Raw genomic sequence first — 16,604 nt, 5'->3', positions numbered from 1 at the left:
CAAACCATGGCGTGGTTATTAATAAAAACATGATTAATTTGCATTTCGTAGTTCGAACGTCATGAGTTTCACAAATGTTGTATAAAAAAATAGACCTTATTAGCGCCATAGAGCTTACGCCATTATTAACGATGCTCTGATATAAATACAGTAGGTATACGAGTACATGTCGGCGGCCGATCGTAAGATCAGGCAGATCGTAATAATCTGTGTAACGTTTTGACGATAGTCACATTAAATCAATATATAGGTAGGATAGGTTCGTTAGGTTGCTTCAGATGCCCGAAGGGCAAACTGCCCAGAAATAGAACTACGCGGGGCTCCGTCAACTCAGGGAACGAGTCAAAGATTTTCACCTTTCACGATATGCCTAGGAATTTCACGATATGCCTAGGAATTTCATGATATGCCCGATTTTACGATCGGCCGCCGACATATATAAGTTACTCTATGATACAATGCTGTGGCGACGTAAGCGCCATCGACAATACGGACCCTTTTCATAGATAATGCCCCATATAGATGTTACGGGATTAGATATCAACATCAGGTCATCAGCTACCCTACCCTTTTGTAGTATGAGAAGATAGAAGTAAATAGGTTCTTGATTATTGACACTTTTTAAAGAAATAAGTGTTCCGTGAACAAAGTTTTCTACAAACACACTATACTAAAAATACGTGTATAGGTACTTAATAGGTTTTCAAAGAGTGTAAACATTTAAGTATCCCATATAAACTTCCTTCATATCTATCTATTCTCTTAAAATATTCTGAAAACTGGAAAAGCAAAAATAAATATATAATTGCATGATATTCAAATATCAAGGAACAAATAAATCATAACTACAGATAAACAGATTGAATACAGATTTAATGGCCACGTGTGATCGAGATTAAGCGAGAAGAGTCGACGGAAAATTATCCTTAACACAATGAAATAAGAGCGCGGCGGTCGCCGGCGGGGACTCCCCGGGCATAGACTAAACTAGACGAGACTAAGGAAATACTTTTTTTTCTTGTTACGTTGCTATATTTCGTAATAATGGTAGAGTCTGGCTACTGAAATTTTACTCAAATGTTTGGCGGGAAATTCAAAAAATCTTGGGCTGGTCACACTTTGTATAGTAGGAAGTATAGTTTTGATACTAGACAATATTTTTGATTTTCTGAGCACAAGTAAGGTACCTAAGGAAATAAGTTTAAAAGTGGTAACAGACTATCGCACCGGACCGCGACCTTGGAGCGGTTCTAGGAATTGCTTTACTGCCGTGGGCTTCCACACTATCGCACCGGACCGTCAAAACGGTGCGATCCTAGCTTACAGACTGCCGCACACGTGCGCCAGTGTTGCCAAGTGTCCCATATTTCCGTGTTTTTCATCAAATTTTTGCAATGGAATCCTTTATCATTTTAAATTAAATCTTAAGGGCTTCAATGCGGCTTTGCTTTTTAGAGGTAGGTAGAGAGCCTAAAACAACACAATCCATAGTTTTGCATGAAAATCTTTGCAAATCAGTTTCTTTGAAGCATTGTACCTGCATATTTTTATTTCATCAACTGGCTACATTGCCGTCCAGTTGCTATGACACCACGAATGTATGTTTTCAAATAAGAATGCCTCCAGTGTTATCTAAACAAACTAAAATCGCCTTGATAGTGGCTACAATTGCCACTACCACTCAACCTATATTTAAAAAGAAAAAGAGAAAGGAATGGGCCAAATTTTACCTAAGAGACAGAAAGGCATATAGTCACGTACGGCTCATTAGAGAGCTGGATGACGAAGATTTTAAAATATATCTCCGCCTGTCACCAGATTTATTTCAGGAGCTGTTAAGTTTAGTCAAACCACATATTACAAAAAAAGATACACATTTGAGGGCAGCGGTGACAGCCGAAGAGAGGCTGTTGGCGACGTTAAAATATCTAACGTCTGGCAGAGACCTAAGAGAACTGAAATTCTGCACGAGCATATCGTCCCAACTGCTCTCAGAAATAATACCAGAGACCTGCCAAGCTATCTTTGAAGCTCTCAAAGACTATATAAAGGTGAAACAATTGTATCTTTTGTCATACCTATGTAGCTAACTTTGTGTATAACAAATGAAACAATTCATTTCCCTGGTCATCACCCAAGTAAATGGCGGTACCAGGATTTGAACCCGGTACCATCAGCTTAATATGCAGGGTCACTAACCACTAGGCTAGACAGGTCGCTATATATTTAGGTAATGTGTACATATTTTTGGCACTTAGTATCAATAGAAACAGCATGAAGTTAGTAAACCTTAGGAATACATAGATTTATTACCAAGGTTCACCAACTTCATGCTGTGTTACTTTGGAACATATTTGACATAAGGTAAACATACTGGTGCTCGATGCGGTCCCAGTACATGTCATCTTGAAACTCAAGTCATTGTCAATAGCGATGACAGCAAGGTGTCATCTATCGGGCAATAGCATGTCGAGTACTAGTATGTTTACCTTACTTTTACTTTAGAAAACCTTTTAGTATCTGGAATAAAAAAATAAAACAGCAACTTTTGTGTCAACAACAAACATGTGTAGGTACCTAATGTGAGAAATAAAACAATATGCTATTAATAATCTAATTATTATTATTTATGAATCACAGCTTTTATGGCACCTAATTAGAATGATCATACTAAATACCTAATAATAATTAACAATAAGTAATTTTATTATCAGTCACCTCTCTGTCACACCAATTTTGGCAGTATTAAAGGGAAGAAATATATGTTACTTATACTTATTTATAACAATAATATTAGTGTCAGTAAAATACAGACTCCCCATGACTCACTAAACTGGCTAACATTTGTAGGATCACTAGACCCTTTCCAAATAATAGTTACAAAATGTGAAAACTGTGCAGTCAACCAATTTGATTTCGGGGCCACTTCATAACTTGCCACATTATGAAGGGGTACCGAAATCAAATAGGTTGACTGGACTTGAAAATTAAAAGTGTAAATAGTACAGTAAGCTGCAGAGAAAAGGTAGCCTCTGCAGCTTACTGTCCCATATAGTTACCTAACATAATATATTATCTCAAGGGGCTATTTTATAAAAATCTGATCTTTAATTGTCTTTTTTTGATTCGCCTCTGAGTAGACTCTGACTACACTAACTATGCACAAACGTTGCAATAAGAATGCATACACATCCCTATAAGCTATCCATACTTGATAAGTAACTTGGAATGAAAATTTAGGATGGTCAGAATATACTCATACATTTACATATATTACATACCTATGTGTCAAGAGACAATATTTTTAGTCAGATATTTATTAAAGGCTTTGATTGAATCTCTCTCTGAATATATATTTTATAATATCTCCTTGAGATATCTCCTTATTCTAAAATCAGATACATTTTTAATTATTTATTAGTCTTTTAATTCTCCTCTGATTATTTTTCTTAACATATCTTATGAGGCTATTTTTTTAATATCACAAATTTGTTTAAGTCTTTTAACTCTCCTCTGAATATATTATTTTTTTGGAGAATAATACTCCTACGAGGTAATGATGATAGAGGCTGCGTTGATGGTTGTTGCGGCACTTGGGAAGGACAAGCTGGGACGAAGGGGGTTTGGTTAGGAGGGGATAACAGAGACGGCGAAGGCGCTGTCAAAAGTTGGGATGTAGATTCTGGTGATCGTGATGGATGTTGGGATTGCTGGGGTGATGACGGAGGAAAATATTTTTGCGATGATGAAGATGTTGTTGATGGTTGTTGCGGCACTTGGGAAGGACAGGCAGGTAGGAAGGGAGTTTGGTTAGGAGGGGATAACAGATACGGAGAAGGCACTGTGTGTGTCAAAAGCTGGGATGTAGATTCTGGTGATCGTGATGGATACTGGGATTGCTGGAGTGATGATGGAGAAAAATATTGGGGTGATGAGACAGAGACAGGAAAATATTTTTGTGATGATGAAGATGTTGTTAATGGTTGTTGCGGCACTTGGGAAGGATGGGCATGTAGGAAGGGAGTTTGGTTAGGAGGGGATAACAGAGACGGAGAAGGCACTGTGTGTGTCAAAAGCTGGGATATAGATTCTGGTGATCGTGATGGATGCTGGGATTGCTGGAGTGATGATGGAGAAAAATATTGGGGTGGTTGCTGAGGCACTTGGGATGGCCGGGCTGAGAGGAAGGGTGTTTGGTTAGTAGGGCATAACATAGACGGAGAAGGCACTGTCAAAAGCTGGGATGTAGATTCTGGTGATTGTGATAGATGCTGGGATTGCTGGGGTGATGATGGAGGAAAATATTGGGGTGAAGATGTTGTTAATGGTTGCCACGGCATATGGGGAGGACGGGCTGGGAGGAATGGGGTTTGGTTAGGAGGGAATAACAGAGCCGGAGAAGGTGCTGTCAAACGCTGGGGTATAGATTCTGGTGATGGATGCTCGGATTGCTGGGGTGATGAAGGAGGAAAATACTGCGGTGACGGTGAAGAGTGCTGGGGTGAGGGTGATGGTGTGTGGTTTTTATTTATGTATAGAGTAGTATTTATACTGAGTTCGCCTAATTTAGCATAAAACAATACCTCACTAATCAACCTCTCTGCAACACATTTTTGTATTTTTGTCAGCTCTTTCAGTTGCATAATAATAGACCTCCCAAAAGCGTCCTCTGAACTCTCGTCCGGGCTTCTTAATAGTTCTTTCGCCGAGTCTAATAAGTCCTCTTGTTTCTTAAAGATAGCACTTTGTTTTTTTTCTAATGTTTTCCTCTCTTTTTTTGTTACAGGTTCCTGAAACAGAAGAAGCTTGGCTGAAGATTGCAAAAGAATTCGAAACAAAGTGGCAGTTCCATCATTGTTTGGGAAGCATTGATGGGAAACATATTTTGATTGAAAAGCCACCAAACTCTGGTTCCTTATACTATAATTATAAAGGAACATTCAGCATAGTTTTGCTGGGCATTGTCAATGCCAATTACGAATTTCTTTATATAAATGTGGGCACGAATGGCAGTATTTCTGACGGGGGAGTATTTAAACATACATCCTTCTATAAAAAGTTGTCATCAAATCAACTGGATATACCTGCACCAGCCGTTTTGCCAGGGTCAGACATAGTTGCCCCATATTGTTTTGTTGCCGACAGTGCATTTGCTATAAACGAAAACTTATTAAAGCCTTATCCACAGAGAAATTTGACCCAAGAAAAACGAATTTTTAATTACAGGCTGTCAAGAGCCCGAAGGGTCGTTGAAAACGCATTTGGCATACTTTCAGAACGATTCAGAATTTTTAAAAAACCAATTACAATTAATGTAGAAAATGTTCCAAAAGTGGTAATGGCGACTTGTGCTTTGCACAATTATTTGAGGAAAACCTCCTCAAATTATGTAACCACAAATTGTGTTGATGGGGAAGACACAAAGAACATTTCTTTCAGACCAGGTGATTGGCGTAGAAATGATATCTCGGTTGGTATTGTCAACACAGATGGACGAACTGACAGACAACGTACTGCAGAAGGAAATGCTGTTCGGCAGAAATTTACAGAATATTTTAACAACCAAGGTCGTGTTGATTTTCAAGAGCGAATGATAAATTTAGTGCATTAATCACACTCTCAGAAAGTCTCATTTTTTGTTCTACTAAGGGTAAAATTATAATAAATGTTAGTTATTATTAATAGTTTTTAATTCATTTGATCCCATGAAAACGATTACAAACTGATTTATCCATTATTTAAAAAATCATGTTAAGCTCGCCATGCAAGCACTCTAGAAATGTTTACCTCAACATCCTTTGTTGGAAAGTTGTCAACTGGAACTGTGGTTGGAACCGTTTTTTCCTGCAGAAAATTTAAATATGGGTAGTACCAGAGATTCGGTTGGTATATTTCCGTTGAGCCAGCTCCTGTAGTCTTGCTGGACTCCACCTGAAGTTAGCAAAATTTTTGTATGTGATGATTTATTGTTTTTATTTGGTACATTATTAAATACAATTTAAAAAAAACTTGATTTATTTACCAACCTTTTTTCGCTCCCGCCGGTAACATGATCTTAAGTATTCAATTTTTTTCCTGATATCGGTGACCGTTGTATTGGGAAAGTATTTTTGGTAGCACTCTAAAAGGACTTCGAATGATTGCGAGCGAGCGTCCTTATCAAAATATTTGGCGTGGTTTAAGTCCCATAACCATGGGAAATCTTTATACAATTCCAAGATTTCAATGATGGATTGTCTTTCCGCGTCACCTATGATCTCGGGCTCCATGTTGATCACATGATATATATATATATTATATTAGAGAAATGGCAGCCTTTAGGGCCTTTGCCAGAGTCAGTGTGAATGGTGAAAGGTAGAGAATATCAACAAAATTAATTATAAACCTAGCAAGAAAAATCGCTGTACTCCCGTCATAGTAGTATTTTAACATTCCACTGAAAATGAAAGCCGAGGGTCTACCGCGAACCACTTTCGACGTGTTGTCTCCCTGTCACACTTACGTACGAATTTATAAGTGCGACAGAGAGGTTAGACGTCGAATGTAGTTCGCGGTAGCCCCGCTGTCAAACGGTGCGACGCAGCTTACACACTATGGAAATTGGTGCGGAGCGCACCAGTATTATTATTACCTGTCAGTTGGTGCGACGTGCATGCCCACCGCACCGCTATTAATAATAATTATGTGCGATGGAAGCTTACAGACTATCGATAAATGCTCCGCACCGCACCAAGGTCGCGGTCCGGTGCGATAGTCTGTTACCACTTTAATAAGCGTTTACGTGCGCTCAAGGTCAGCTCACATAATTTCTACCACTATTTAAAGTACAGTCAACGAAAAACACATATGTTTACGTTCAAATATTTAGATTTTATAGATATTTTTCAGAACGTTTAGTTTATCCGTTTCCTTATACACTTGTCCTGTTTATGAGATTCAGGCATTAATAAATTCACGTACTTAATCAAAGTAATAGGCAAATGTTAGAACTAGTACTTAAAGTATCGAAATATTTATAGAGCACCAACCTCCTAATTTGTTTACATTTGGTTAGGAGTTGTAAACATTGCAGTTTTTCATTATACAACGCTACACGTCGACTTCGCACATTGTCGTAATTATTTACGAGCTTAAATAATAGTTTGCGAACCTCACTCAGTATAGAAATTATTAAGATTATTTAAAATAAACCCCTTATAAACCGCAAAAAATTTGAATGAATGACATAATTTGACATCTGACTTTTAGTTTTTTTTTTATAATCATAGACAATTGGTGATACAACCCCGAAATATCTGTCAACAATTTTTGGCTAGCCAGACTCAAAACGCCCATAGATATAATATACTTAAAGACGACGTCTAACCGAGCTGTCACTGTTACCACTTTTGTTTAGTGTACGATTAACAATGTTTTTCTTATTTTTTCGCAACTGTATTAAAAAACGTCGTTCGATACACGTGCGGAAATGTCATTCTTCACTCGTCCCGAATATCTCGGTACTCGTGAAGTAATGACATACCTTCCGCACTAGCATCGAAATGTACTATTATTAGGTATTTTTTTCATTATATTTTTGCTTTACGCTTTTACTGACGTTAAATTGTCGAATCGAATTTACTGTGTTCATGAAATTATGAAATGAATGGTGTAAAATCTGAATAGTGACGTAACGTAAGACAGTCTTTTACGAGTAGGTATGTCCACCGATTGTGCAATAGTTTATAGACAATGGAATATATAGGTTGTATATAAAACACAAAACGCACAAAATACCTACTTAGTTTCGGTTTCTAAGAAAACGTTAAATCTAACTCTAGCCACTACATTGTCTTCAATAATTATAAAGGTTATGTCTAGGGAATTAGTGATCGTATTTCATAGCAAAGTTTTTAGGGAAAAGATATAAATTTTAATTTCAAAGGAGGTACTTAATTAATGTAATTAGAAATATTAACTGAATGGGCGATAGTAGGTATTTAATTTAACTAGAGTGCAATTTAAATGGCTTTATAACACAGTTCAAAAAATATAGGTATCACATAGGTAGAGTCTGTCTGTGTGCGGAAAGAGAAGAGTCGTGAAATGTATATGCTCTCTTTTTTTTTTCTCTTTCCGCACAAACTCTATCCAGAAAAAGTTTTATGAAAAATAAAATCTCATTTATTTCCTGAAAATTATTATGAATTATGACAATGATACTCGTCTGTCATTGATACGGCTATTTTGCATTAATTAATATATTATAAACAATTTATTAAAAAAAAAACTCTTTTGTCATGGACATAATAATTAATTCGTATATGTTTAGATTTGATCATATTAGTGTAGGTAGAGAGAACATAAATTTATATATCTATTATATAAAATTAAATACATTGCTGTATCTCTTTGAAATAAATATGTCAGCACTTTGCTCTTAGCACATACAAGAAAAGGTAAACTTAATGGCAAAATAAATAACCTATTCTCAAAATTACATCAACAAAATAATTAAAAAATAAAAATCAGTTTTCTCTTGTCACATGATTATCATCAAAACGTGGATTTCATATATTATTATGACTAAATGAATTTTTGAATATTATATGTTCATAATAATCTTTTTTCGGAACACACTCTTGTAAATAAGTAACAATAAATAAAATAAAACCCTGTCTCTTGTGTCACCTCCTGTACTCTTTATAGACAAGTATAACGGTATAACGTCTCATCATCATCATCATCATCATCATGCTCATGCATCATGATGGTGTCGTCATGCTGGTGGTACATGTGCGTGGCCTTAAGGCGGGGTCGGTAACATGGTAGAGCTCGTCACCTCCTATACTTCTTATACACAAGTATAACGTCTCTATCAGTAATCAGTAGGCAGGGCTCTAGCCCTCTCCATGCGCGCCATGCTGGTGGCACATGTGCGTGGCCTTAAGGCGGGGTAGGTAACTCGGTAGAGCTCGTCACCTCCTGTACTCCTTATACACAAGTATAACGTCTCTATCAGTAGGCGGGGCTCTAGCCCTCTCCATGCGCCCCAGGCTGGTGTCACATGTGCGTTGCCTTAAGGCGAGGTCGGTATCTGGTAGAGCTCGTCACCTCCTATACTCCTTATACACAAGTATAACGTCTCTATCAGTAGGCGGGGCTCTAGCCCTCTCCATGCGCGCCATGCTGGTGGCACATGTGCGTGGCCTTAAGGCGGGGTCGCGGTACAGCAGTTTGTTGCGACGGACGCCCACTAGTAGGACGAAGTGGCCGGTGAAAGAGCCGCCGAAACAGCGCCTGTTTACAAAATTAACAAACGTAAATATGCCACGTCGGTAGTAAACAAGTATACAGCCCGCCTGATGGTACGAGGTCACCATTTTTGCCATCGTTAAAGACCTTTAGTCTCTAGAAAAATGTCAGATAAAATACTGACTGCCAGTTAAAAAAAAATACTTAGATCGATAAGTTACTCAACGAAAGGTTTGGTAGTGAAATGGCTAAGGGACGCAGATGACGCACTATGGCATCATGTCTCACCGGAAGTCCGCCTTGAGCTTGTTGTGTTTACAGATGTCGCACGACAGCAGTCCTGCGTCGATGAGTAATAAGGCTGGGCCATGACGCAGATGACGCACTATGGCGTCCATTGGCAGGTGGCCTTCTACCAACTCTATGCCTACGGCGTTTGCGGAGTCGAAGCGTTGAGAGATGCGGAGGCGGTCCTACAAAACAGTTAATCATACTATAGACAAAACGATTTTTTTTATACCAACATTACCAACAAGTATATGGCCCGCCTCAGGGCCTGGCTTTTTATTTTTTTTGTTTTTATTATTTATTTATTACGTGGGCATTTTCGTTTAAAATGTACCATTTACCTTTTTTCGAAAATCCATCAAGTTTTGGGTTATTTCTACTCAGAATCAAGAGGACCATCGATTTTAAAACATAGTTTCACATACATTTTGTATGGACTGTTACAAAACTGACATCCGAAATTTGTATGAAAAACTGGGGACACTTTTTTTTTTGCCTCATTCAATAGTACTCGTGATTCTGAGTCTAAATAACCCAAAAGTTGATGGTTTTTCGAAAAAAAAGTAAATAGTACCATTTTTTCCGAAAACTTCTATGTATGTTTTAATCAGTAGAGTGTACCTTATCAATGATATTCCGGTAGTAATTGTGTTTCCTGTGGGCCTCATTCACCCCCATCATAGTGGTATGCATGCAGTGAGGGATCTCAAACCTTAAAATCAGAATTTCTCCGTTTTAATAATTAAAAATAAAACTGAAATATTTGGAGACCTTTGTAGTTTTAGCTAGGTTGGCTAAGTAATAGTCAAATTGTTGTAAGGGTCTTGCTAGCCAATGGAAAGTAAGCAAAATAAACACATTTCATTTTAATTTCTCCCAAGTATCCACTTACTTCTTCAACAGATAACAGAGATCAATGGTCCATGTGATTTGTCCGAAGCCCTCCTCCTTGCAGATCTGCTCAAAGTTGTCTAGCAGCTCCTGGCGCTGTGCTGGGTCCAGCAGCATTGTGACGCAGGCCACGCCACAGTCCCACGAATACCGCTGAGTGAAGTGCTCCAACTGATGCTCACCATACACTGTGTATTAGAATAATACTCACTTTAAGTCCTTGGCCCTCGACAGTGAGAATATAAAAAAAAATACAGACTAAAATCTTTAAGGTTTTAACTTAGAACCTAGAAGAGGGACATTTGTATTGGTATAAATAGAAAATTAAACTAACAACTTTAAGTTTATGATAAAAATTAACTTATTATTATATCATGTTATTACTGAATACTTAGGTCTGAATTGAATACCTAGTTGCAAAAGAAAAGTTTATAAACAAGTTTGTTTACATACCATTTTCTGCTGCAGAACCCATTTTAATCAAACTTGGTGCTAAAGTAACATCAAGGAGCTAGTAGCAATACTTGTTTATTAACTTGAAATATGTTTAGAATATGGAAAATATGCTATAAGAAGTATATTTTTATTAGTCATACATTTCGCCGAAAAGATTGATTTGACTTTTGTTTCTATGACAGCAATATTCCGATTTGCATTGGGTTAGGTTTTGCGTCCGTTTTATAGCAATCGATTACATGACAACAACCATTTTACTAATAATCTTTTCTAATGTACTAAACCAAGTTTGACCACTATGTATTATTATAATTTGTTGCCTTTATTAAAGCTTATAATGTATATGCTATTCCTTCAGTTATCATCCCGGACTATGTGTATTGCGTACAAAGAAAAGGTTTACCCTATGGGTTTACCTAATGTCAAAATTGCGTTTTGATACTACACGATATATGCGTAAAGGTGTATTCCATCTATCCAATATTGGTCCAACATCATTGCTTCTTACTCTCTCATTAAAGCAAAATGTGAGACGTAATACACATTGGACAAAGAAATTGGATAGAGGTGGAGTACCACCCTAACGCAATGCAGTATTTAAACGGACTGTCAATGTGACATTGACATTCGCTATATAACAGCTGACTCGTGCGCAGTGCATATTTTATTCGAATAGGGTTTATTTAGGAAATAATAAATAAGCTGAAACTATGGCGTTAAGAAACTCGGTTTTAAAGTTAGCTAAACTAGGACGATCAAGCAGTCACATACGACTACGATTGCTAAGTACTCAAACGTCTGAAAAAGTCAACGAAAGCGAAAAATCGAAACAGACTCATTTCGGCTTCGAAACAGTCGATGAGAAAGAGAAGTGGAAAAAAGGTTAGTGTAAGATTAAACTACTTGACTTTGTAAATCTTACTACCTACACTTTCTAAGTGTCGTAACTATAGGCACTATAGCTGTATCTTTGCGTACAATATAGTTTGATATAAAATAAAATATATTAATAACAAGCATTGCAAAATTACTTTTGCATTACTTGAAGCAACAAACCACGCAAGTAATTATCCACCATAATTAAATAACTAACCTACAAAACTTAAAAACTAAATCTAAAAATAAATAAAACTAATCTAAAAATAAATAATTACAAGCTATCCTGCGGAATGGTGCCGTAGATGCTGGCAGCATTTCCCCGCTGTATCGCAATACTTACTTTGTAAATCTTACTACCTACACTTTCTAAGTGTTGTAACTATAGGCACTATAACTGTATCTTTACTTACTTTTGAATTACATTGAAGATATAAAAGATATTCATAAACCTCCAACTAATAAAGTGAAGAAAAACTGTAGATTTGCAATATCTACATCATCTTTGTTTTTCAGTACACAATGTATTTGAGACGGTGGCAGAGAAGTATGATGTAATGAATGATGCCATGTCGCTGGGCATCCACCGCCTGTGGAAGGATATCTTCATGCAGCGGCTGGCGCCCACACACGGGACCAAGCTGCTAGATGTTGCTGGTGGGACAGGTATGAGGCAATTATTTATTTAAATTTATGCTTACTTTAATTGAAAGTACAATGGATGAGTTTTAAATGCAACCTTTGAAAAAACTATAATAAATATAAACTCCAAATAATATTTTGGAAGACAGCCAATACCATACCACAATAAAAACGCAATGAATTATGCAACTAAGATAGTCTTATTAATATTCAGAGAAAAAGAAACATTATAAAAAAACCGGGCAAGTGCGAGTCAGACTCGCGCACGAAGGGTTCCGTACCATAATGCAAAAAAAAAAACAAAAAAAGCAAAAAAAAAAACGGTCACCCATCCAAGTACTGACCACTCCCGACGTTGCTTAACTTTGGTCAAAAATCACGTTTGTTGTATGGGAGCCCCATTTAAATCTTTATTTTATTCTGTTTTTAGTATTTGTTGTTATAGCGGGAACAGAAATACATCATCTGTGAAAATTTCAACTGTCTAGCTATCACGGTTCATGAGATACAGCCTGGTGACAGACGGACGGACAGCGAAGTCTTAGTAATAGGGTCCCGTTTTACCCTTTGGGTACGGAACCCTAAAAACTCACTACTCTTTTTGTATTGGCATCTGATCAGCAATATTTACACTAAGCCTATGAAGTAATTGTCTTTATTTGATTGGCATCTTAAAACTAAGAATAACTAAAGGATATATTATACAAGATTGTTTATAATTCTTAAACAATGCAAAATAATTTTAATAGAAAATTTCAATTACCTATGTACTAAAACTGTGTTTCAGCTTCATATGTTTGTTTATTCTATTTTAGTGACTAATTACCCATGTTCTTGGATTACAGGGGACATTACATTCCGGTATATAAACTATCTGAAGAACCTGGGTCCTGCACCAGAGGGCAGACGGAGTGCCGTCACTGTCTGCGATATCAACCAAGCAATGCTCGATGTGGGCAAACTCAGGGCACAAAAGTATGAATATTATTATGACTCAAGAGCCATTTGTTAAAACTACTTTTATAGGGTTCTATACCCAAAGGGTAAAAATGGGACCCTATTACTAAGACTGCTGTCTGTCTGTCACCCGCCTACTGTATCTCATGAACCGTGATAGCTAGGCAGTTGAAATTTTCACAGATGATGTATTTCTGTTGTCCCTATAACGACAAATACTAAAAATAGAATATAATAAATATTTAAATGGAGCTCCCACACAATAAGCGTGATTTTTTTACCGTTTGTTGCTTAATAGTACGGAACCCTTCGTGCGCGAGTCTGACTCGCACTTGGCCGGCTTTTGATACAAGCTGCCACAGCAAATTCCAATGAAGTTGTGTTTTTTGGTCTCATTAATAATTCTTCCCATTACTGTTTCAGACAGGGTTACACTGCGGAGTCATGCGGAGTGGACATTGACTGGGTGTGCGGAGATGCAGAAAAGTTACCACACGCTGACGACAGCTACACCGCTTACACCATCGCCTTCGGCATCCGCAACTGCACACATATTGATAAGGTACAGTACAGAAGTACTGTCGTGTGATGTGGCGCAAAAGTTCTTCCTCCCTCCTGGCACAGAATAAAGAATAGTACTAGGTACAGAAGACTCGCTCCCTAACAAAACGCGTCTGTTACGATCAGGACAGGTATGGCTGCTAGGTGGCGACAGCGCCACGCGCGGCTTATGGCTAGCCACCAAAATTAGTGTGGAACGGATGTACTTTTTGCTACCTGTAGCAGATGTAGTGCATAATTATTTTTCACCGTATTTGTGAGGTCCGTGAGTCGCAAAGTCGCGGAGTGAGCCATGCGCGCTCCTGGGCTGATCCCAAGTGAATGGCATAAAAGCTAGGACTAAGAAGAAGTACAGTCTGTAGAGTAACAACAAAATATCCTAAATGTTGATGTACAGACCCGTTTCATCAATGAATGTCTGTGTCTAATGAAAGTTTTAAGATTTATCTGGTTTTAGACGAATTTAATAACCAAAATTGTCTCGTTCCAGGTGCTAGAAGAGGCGTATCGCGTGCTGGCGCCCGGCGGCCGCTTCATGTGTCTCGAGTTCAGCCATCTGCCCAACGAGACTTTACAGTGGTACAGATGTAGTGCATAATTGTTTTCCATCGTATTTTCTCGGAAACGTTCGTATTTGTCGTAATATGCTACTTCAGTCAACCTCAGTACTTTTTGTACCGAGATTGACTGAAGTAGCAAGGCACGTTCGTACGTTTCCGTGAAAATACGATGGAAAATAATTATGCACTACATCTGTAAGTATCGACGTACGTACTACAGTCAGCAAAACTATTAGTATAACCATGCCTTTATTCTCTGTAGATCCAGTGAGAAATTTGACTGTACAATAGGTAGTATACAGGGTGTCCCAGAATTCGACGTCAAGCCGTAAACGGATGATAGACCAAGTCATAACAGTTATCATAAAAATACAAAAAAAAACCAACTCATGTTTTTTAAAAATTATGGTCACTTTAAAAATTCACTAAAAAATCCACACCCTTCACCCACACCGGTCATTTTTATTCAGCACTAATAATTGACCAACTATTATTTCAGGGCGTATGATCAATACTCGTTCCAAGTGATCCCAGTGCTGGGGCAGCTGATTGCGGGCCAGTGGAAGCCCTACCAGTATCTAGTCGAGAGCATCCGCCAGTTCCCTAATCAGGTCAGCCCTCTTTTAACACTACGACCTAAGGCAGAGCGCTTTCACATTGTCCGATCTTATATCGGATGACCTTTAGGTACAGTCAGGCGTGGCTCACTCCACGATTTCGTCGCTTTGCAACAGGTAGCAAAAAGTAAATCCGTTCCACACCAATATTGGTGGCTAGCCATAATCCGCGCGTGGCGCTGTCGCCACCTAGCGGCCATACCTGTCCTGATCGCAACAGACACGTTTTGTTAGAGAGTGAGTCTTCAGTACCTAGTCTATTATTTATTCTGTGGTACAGTAAACAATAATGAATAAAAAAAAAGCATTGTAGATATGGAAGAGTTATGTTATTACTAAAACATTGTTTGTTTCTCGTATATGTGATTTATAATCTTAGAGAAATACATATATATGAACTGAACTGAAGAGCAGTGCCTCTTTATTATTTTGTAAAATAACTTACAGGCAGACCATCCATCGTAAGATTTGTAAGCGCTAGGTTTTACAAAATAAAATAATTTTTATTATGATAATATCGATCGTTAGTCGTATTTTCGTTTTTAGGCTCAGTTAGGGTCCTATCACACAGACGATTTGCAAGCGCGCCACGTATTTTCAAAGAATCCCAGTATCTTTCTACGCAGCGGAATCGTTGCGCGCTTTTCAACTCGCTCGCAAATAGCCATTGTGATAGGGCCCTTAGTTACCTCATGAATCTATATTTAATTATTTATCATTTCAGGATAAGTTCAAGTCCATGATCGAAGATGCAGGCTTCAGGCAGGTCACCTACGAGAACCTCACCTTCGGCGTCACCGCTATACATTCGGGATTCAAGATCTAACAAGGGAACTTATTTGACCCTTGAACGGCATGAAAGAAGATCAAGATACGGTTTAATTTGAGACACCCAAACCACTTCCTTACATGACCATACTGTCTATATCTAGTCTATTGTATTGATATAGGTAATATTCAAATTATTTATTATTTCATCAGGACCTTAGGTGTAAGTGTAAATAAGTGCATTTTTGATATGTCCATATATCATGGACATTATGAAGCTGCGGCGGTAGATATTTAGAACGGAAGAGGACTGACGTTTCCGTTGTATGGTATTCACGTTACAATTTTTGTCAATAAAGTAAGCTACCTACCTACTTTTATTTTCATATTGGTTCTCTTCTCTTCCCTCCTGTTTTATCTATCTTATTCTAGATACTTTGGAGTTACAAACAATGAAGGCAGGTCTGACTAAACCAAAATTGTATGCAAGTGTAGGTAGAAGTGGAGTTATAGTTTTGGGAAGTAGCAATTAAAATCATTATAGGTCATTATCTCGCTATCACCATTTGAATTGCTGCCTAGTTTAATGTTACTATAAGTATTTCCTGTACCTTACCTTTTGGACGCCAATGACTGATATATCCGCACCGTAGGTCCAACGCCAAAGACCTATTAATCCGTCGCAGACAATAGAGCAACACAGACCTACGTGCATTATACATAAAGTTAAATTATTACAGTTCGACACTTCGGT

At 37.8% G+C, this 16,604-nt stretch overlaps 4 protein-coding genes across 6 annotated transcripts; 2 read left to right on the top strand and 2 right to left on the bottom strand.

Annotated features, from left to right (window-relative positions):
• The first annotated feature begins 1,229 nt into the window (after positions 1–1,229).
• On the top strand, positions 1,230–5,823 carry LOC134674612 (uncharacterized). Its single transcript, XM_063532729.1, has 2 exons — positions 1,230–2,051; positions 4,787–5,823. The coding sequence occupies exons 1-2, from the start codon at positions 1,437–1,439 to the stop codon at positions 5,609–5,611; spliced, it is 1,440 nt and encodes a 479-aa protein (XP_063388799.1). The 5' UTR covers positions 1,230–1,436; the 3' UTR covers positions 5,612–5,823.
• Positions 2,604–6,750, bottom strand: LOC134674611 (uncharacterized). Its single transcript, XM_063532728.1, has 3 exons — positions 6,027–6,750; positions 5,788–5,931; positions 2,604–4,790 (listed from the first exon to the last, which is right to left on the bottom strand). The coding sequence occupies exons 1-3, from the start codon at positions 6,267–6,269 to the stop codon at positions 3,468–3,470; spliced, it is 1,710 nt and encodes a 569-aa protein (XP_063388798.1). The 5' UTR covers positions 6,270–6,750; the 3' UTR covers positions 2,604–3,467.
• A 1,449-nt stretch (positions 6,751–8,199) lies between these two features.
• LOC134674694 (protein GUCD1) lies at positions 8,200–11,245 on the bottom strand. 3 transcript variants are annotated; one of them, XR_010099656.1, is made up of 6 exons: positions 10,867–11,244; positions 10,415–10,601; positions 10,144–10,234; positions 9,523–9,707; positions 8,962–9,279; positions 8,200–8,670 (listed from the first exon to the last, which is right to left on the bottom strand). XR_010099656.1 is itself a non-coding variant. In XM_063532818.1 (6 exons), the coding sequence occupies exons 1-6, from the start codon at positions 10,886–10,888 to the stop codon at positions 8,667–8,669; spliced, it is 675 nt and encodes a 224-aa protein (XP_063388888.1). In that variant the 5' UTR covers positions 10,889–11,245; the 3' UTR covers positions 8,200–8,666. The 3 variants fall into 3 exon arrangements, 2 of the variants coding, with proteins under 2 accessions (XP_063388888.1, XP_063388887.1); XM_063532818.1 differs by having other exon boundaries at positions 9,094–9,279; positions 10,867–11,245; XM_063532817.1 differs by lacking the exon at positions 8,200–8,670 and having other exon boundaries at positions 8,695–9,279.
• Positions 11,246–11,505: 260 nt separating this feature from the next.
• LOC134674692 (2-methoxy-6-polyprenyl-1,4-benzoquinol methylase, mitochondrial) lies at positions 11,506–16,224 on the top strand. The gene is made up of 7 exons (XM_063532815.1): positions 11,506–11,751; positions 12,262–12,411; positions 13,233–13,362; positions 13,768–13,906; positions 14,396–14,484; positions 14,965–15,076; positions 15,807–16,224. Exons 1-7 carry the CDS (start codon positions 11,580–11,582, stop codon positions 15,906–15,908), a joined length of 894 nt encoding a protein of 297 aa, XP_063388885.1. The 5' UTR covers positions 11,506–11,579; the 3' UTR covers positions 15,909–16,224.
• The last annotated feature ends 380 nt before the right edge of the window (positions 16,225–16,604 follow it).

The sequence above is a fragment of the Cydia fagiglandana genome, chromosome 20 (genome assembly GCF_963556715.1).
Source record: "Cydia fagiglandana chromosome 20, ilCydFagi1.1, whole genome shotgun sequence".
NCBI lineage: Eukaryota > Metazoa > Arthropoda > Insecta > Lepidoptera > Tortricidae > Cydia > Cydia fagiglandana.
The sequence above is the reverse complement of the archived record's forward strand: the minus strand, read 5'-3'. Positions and strand labels throughout refer to the sequence as shown.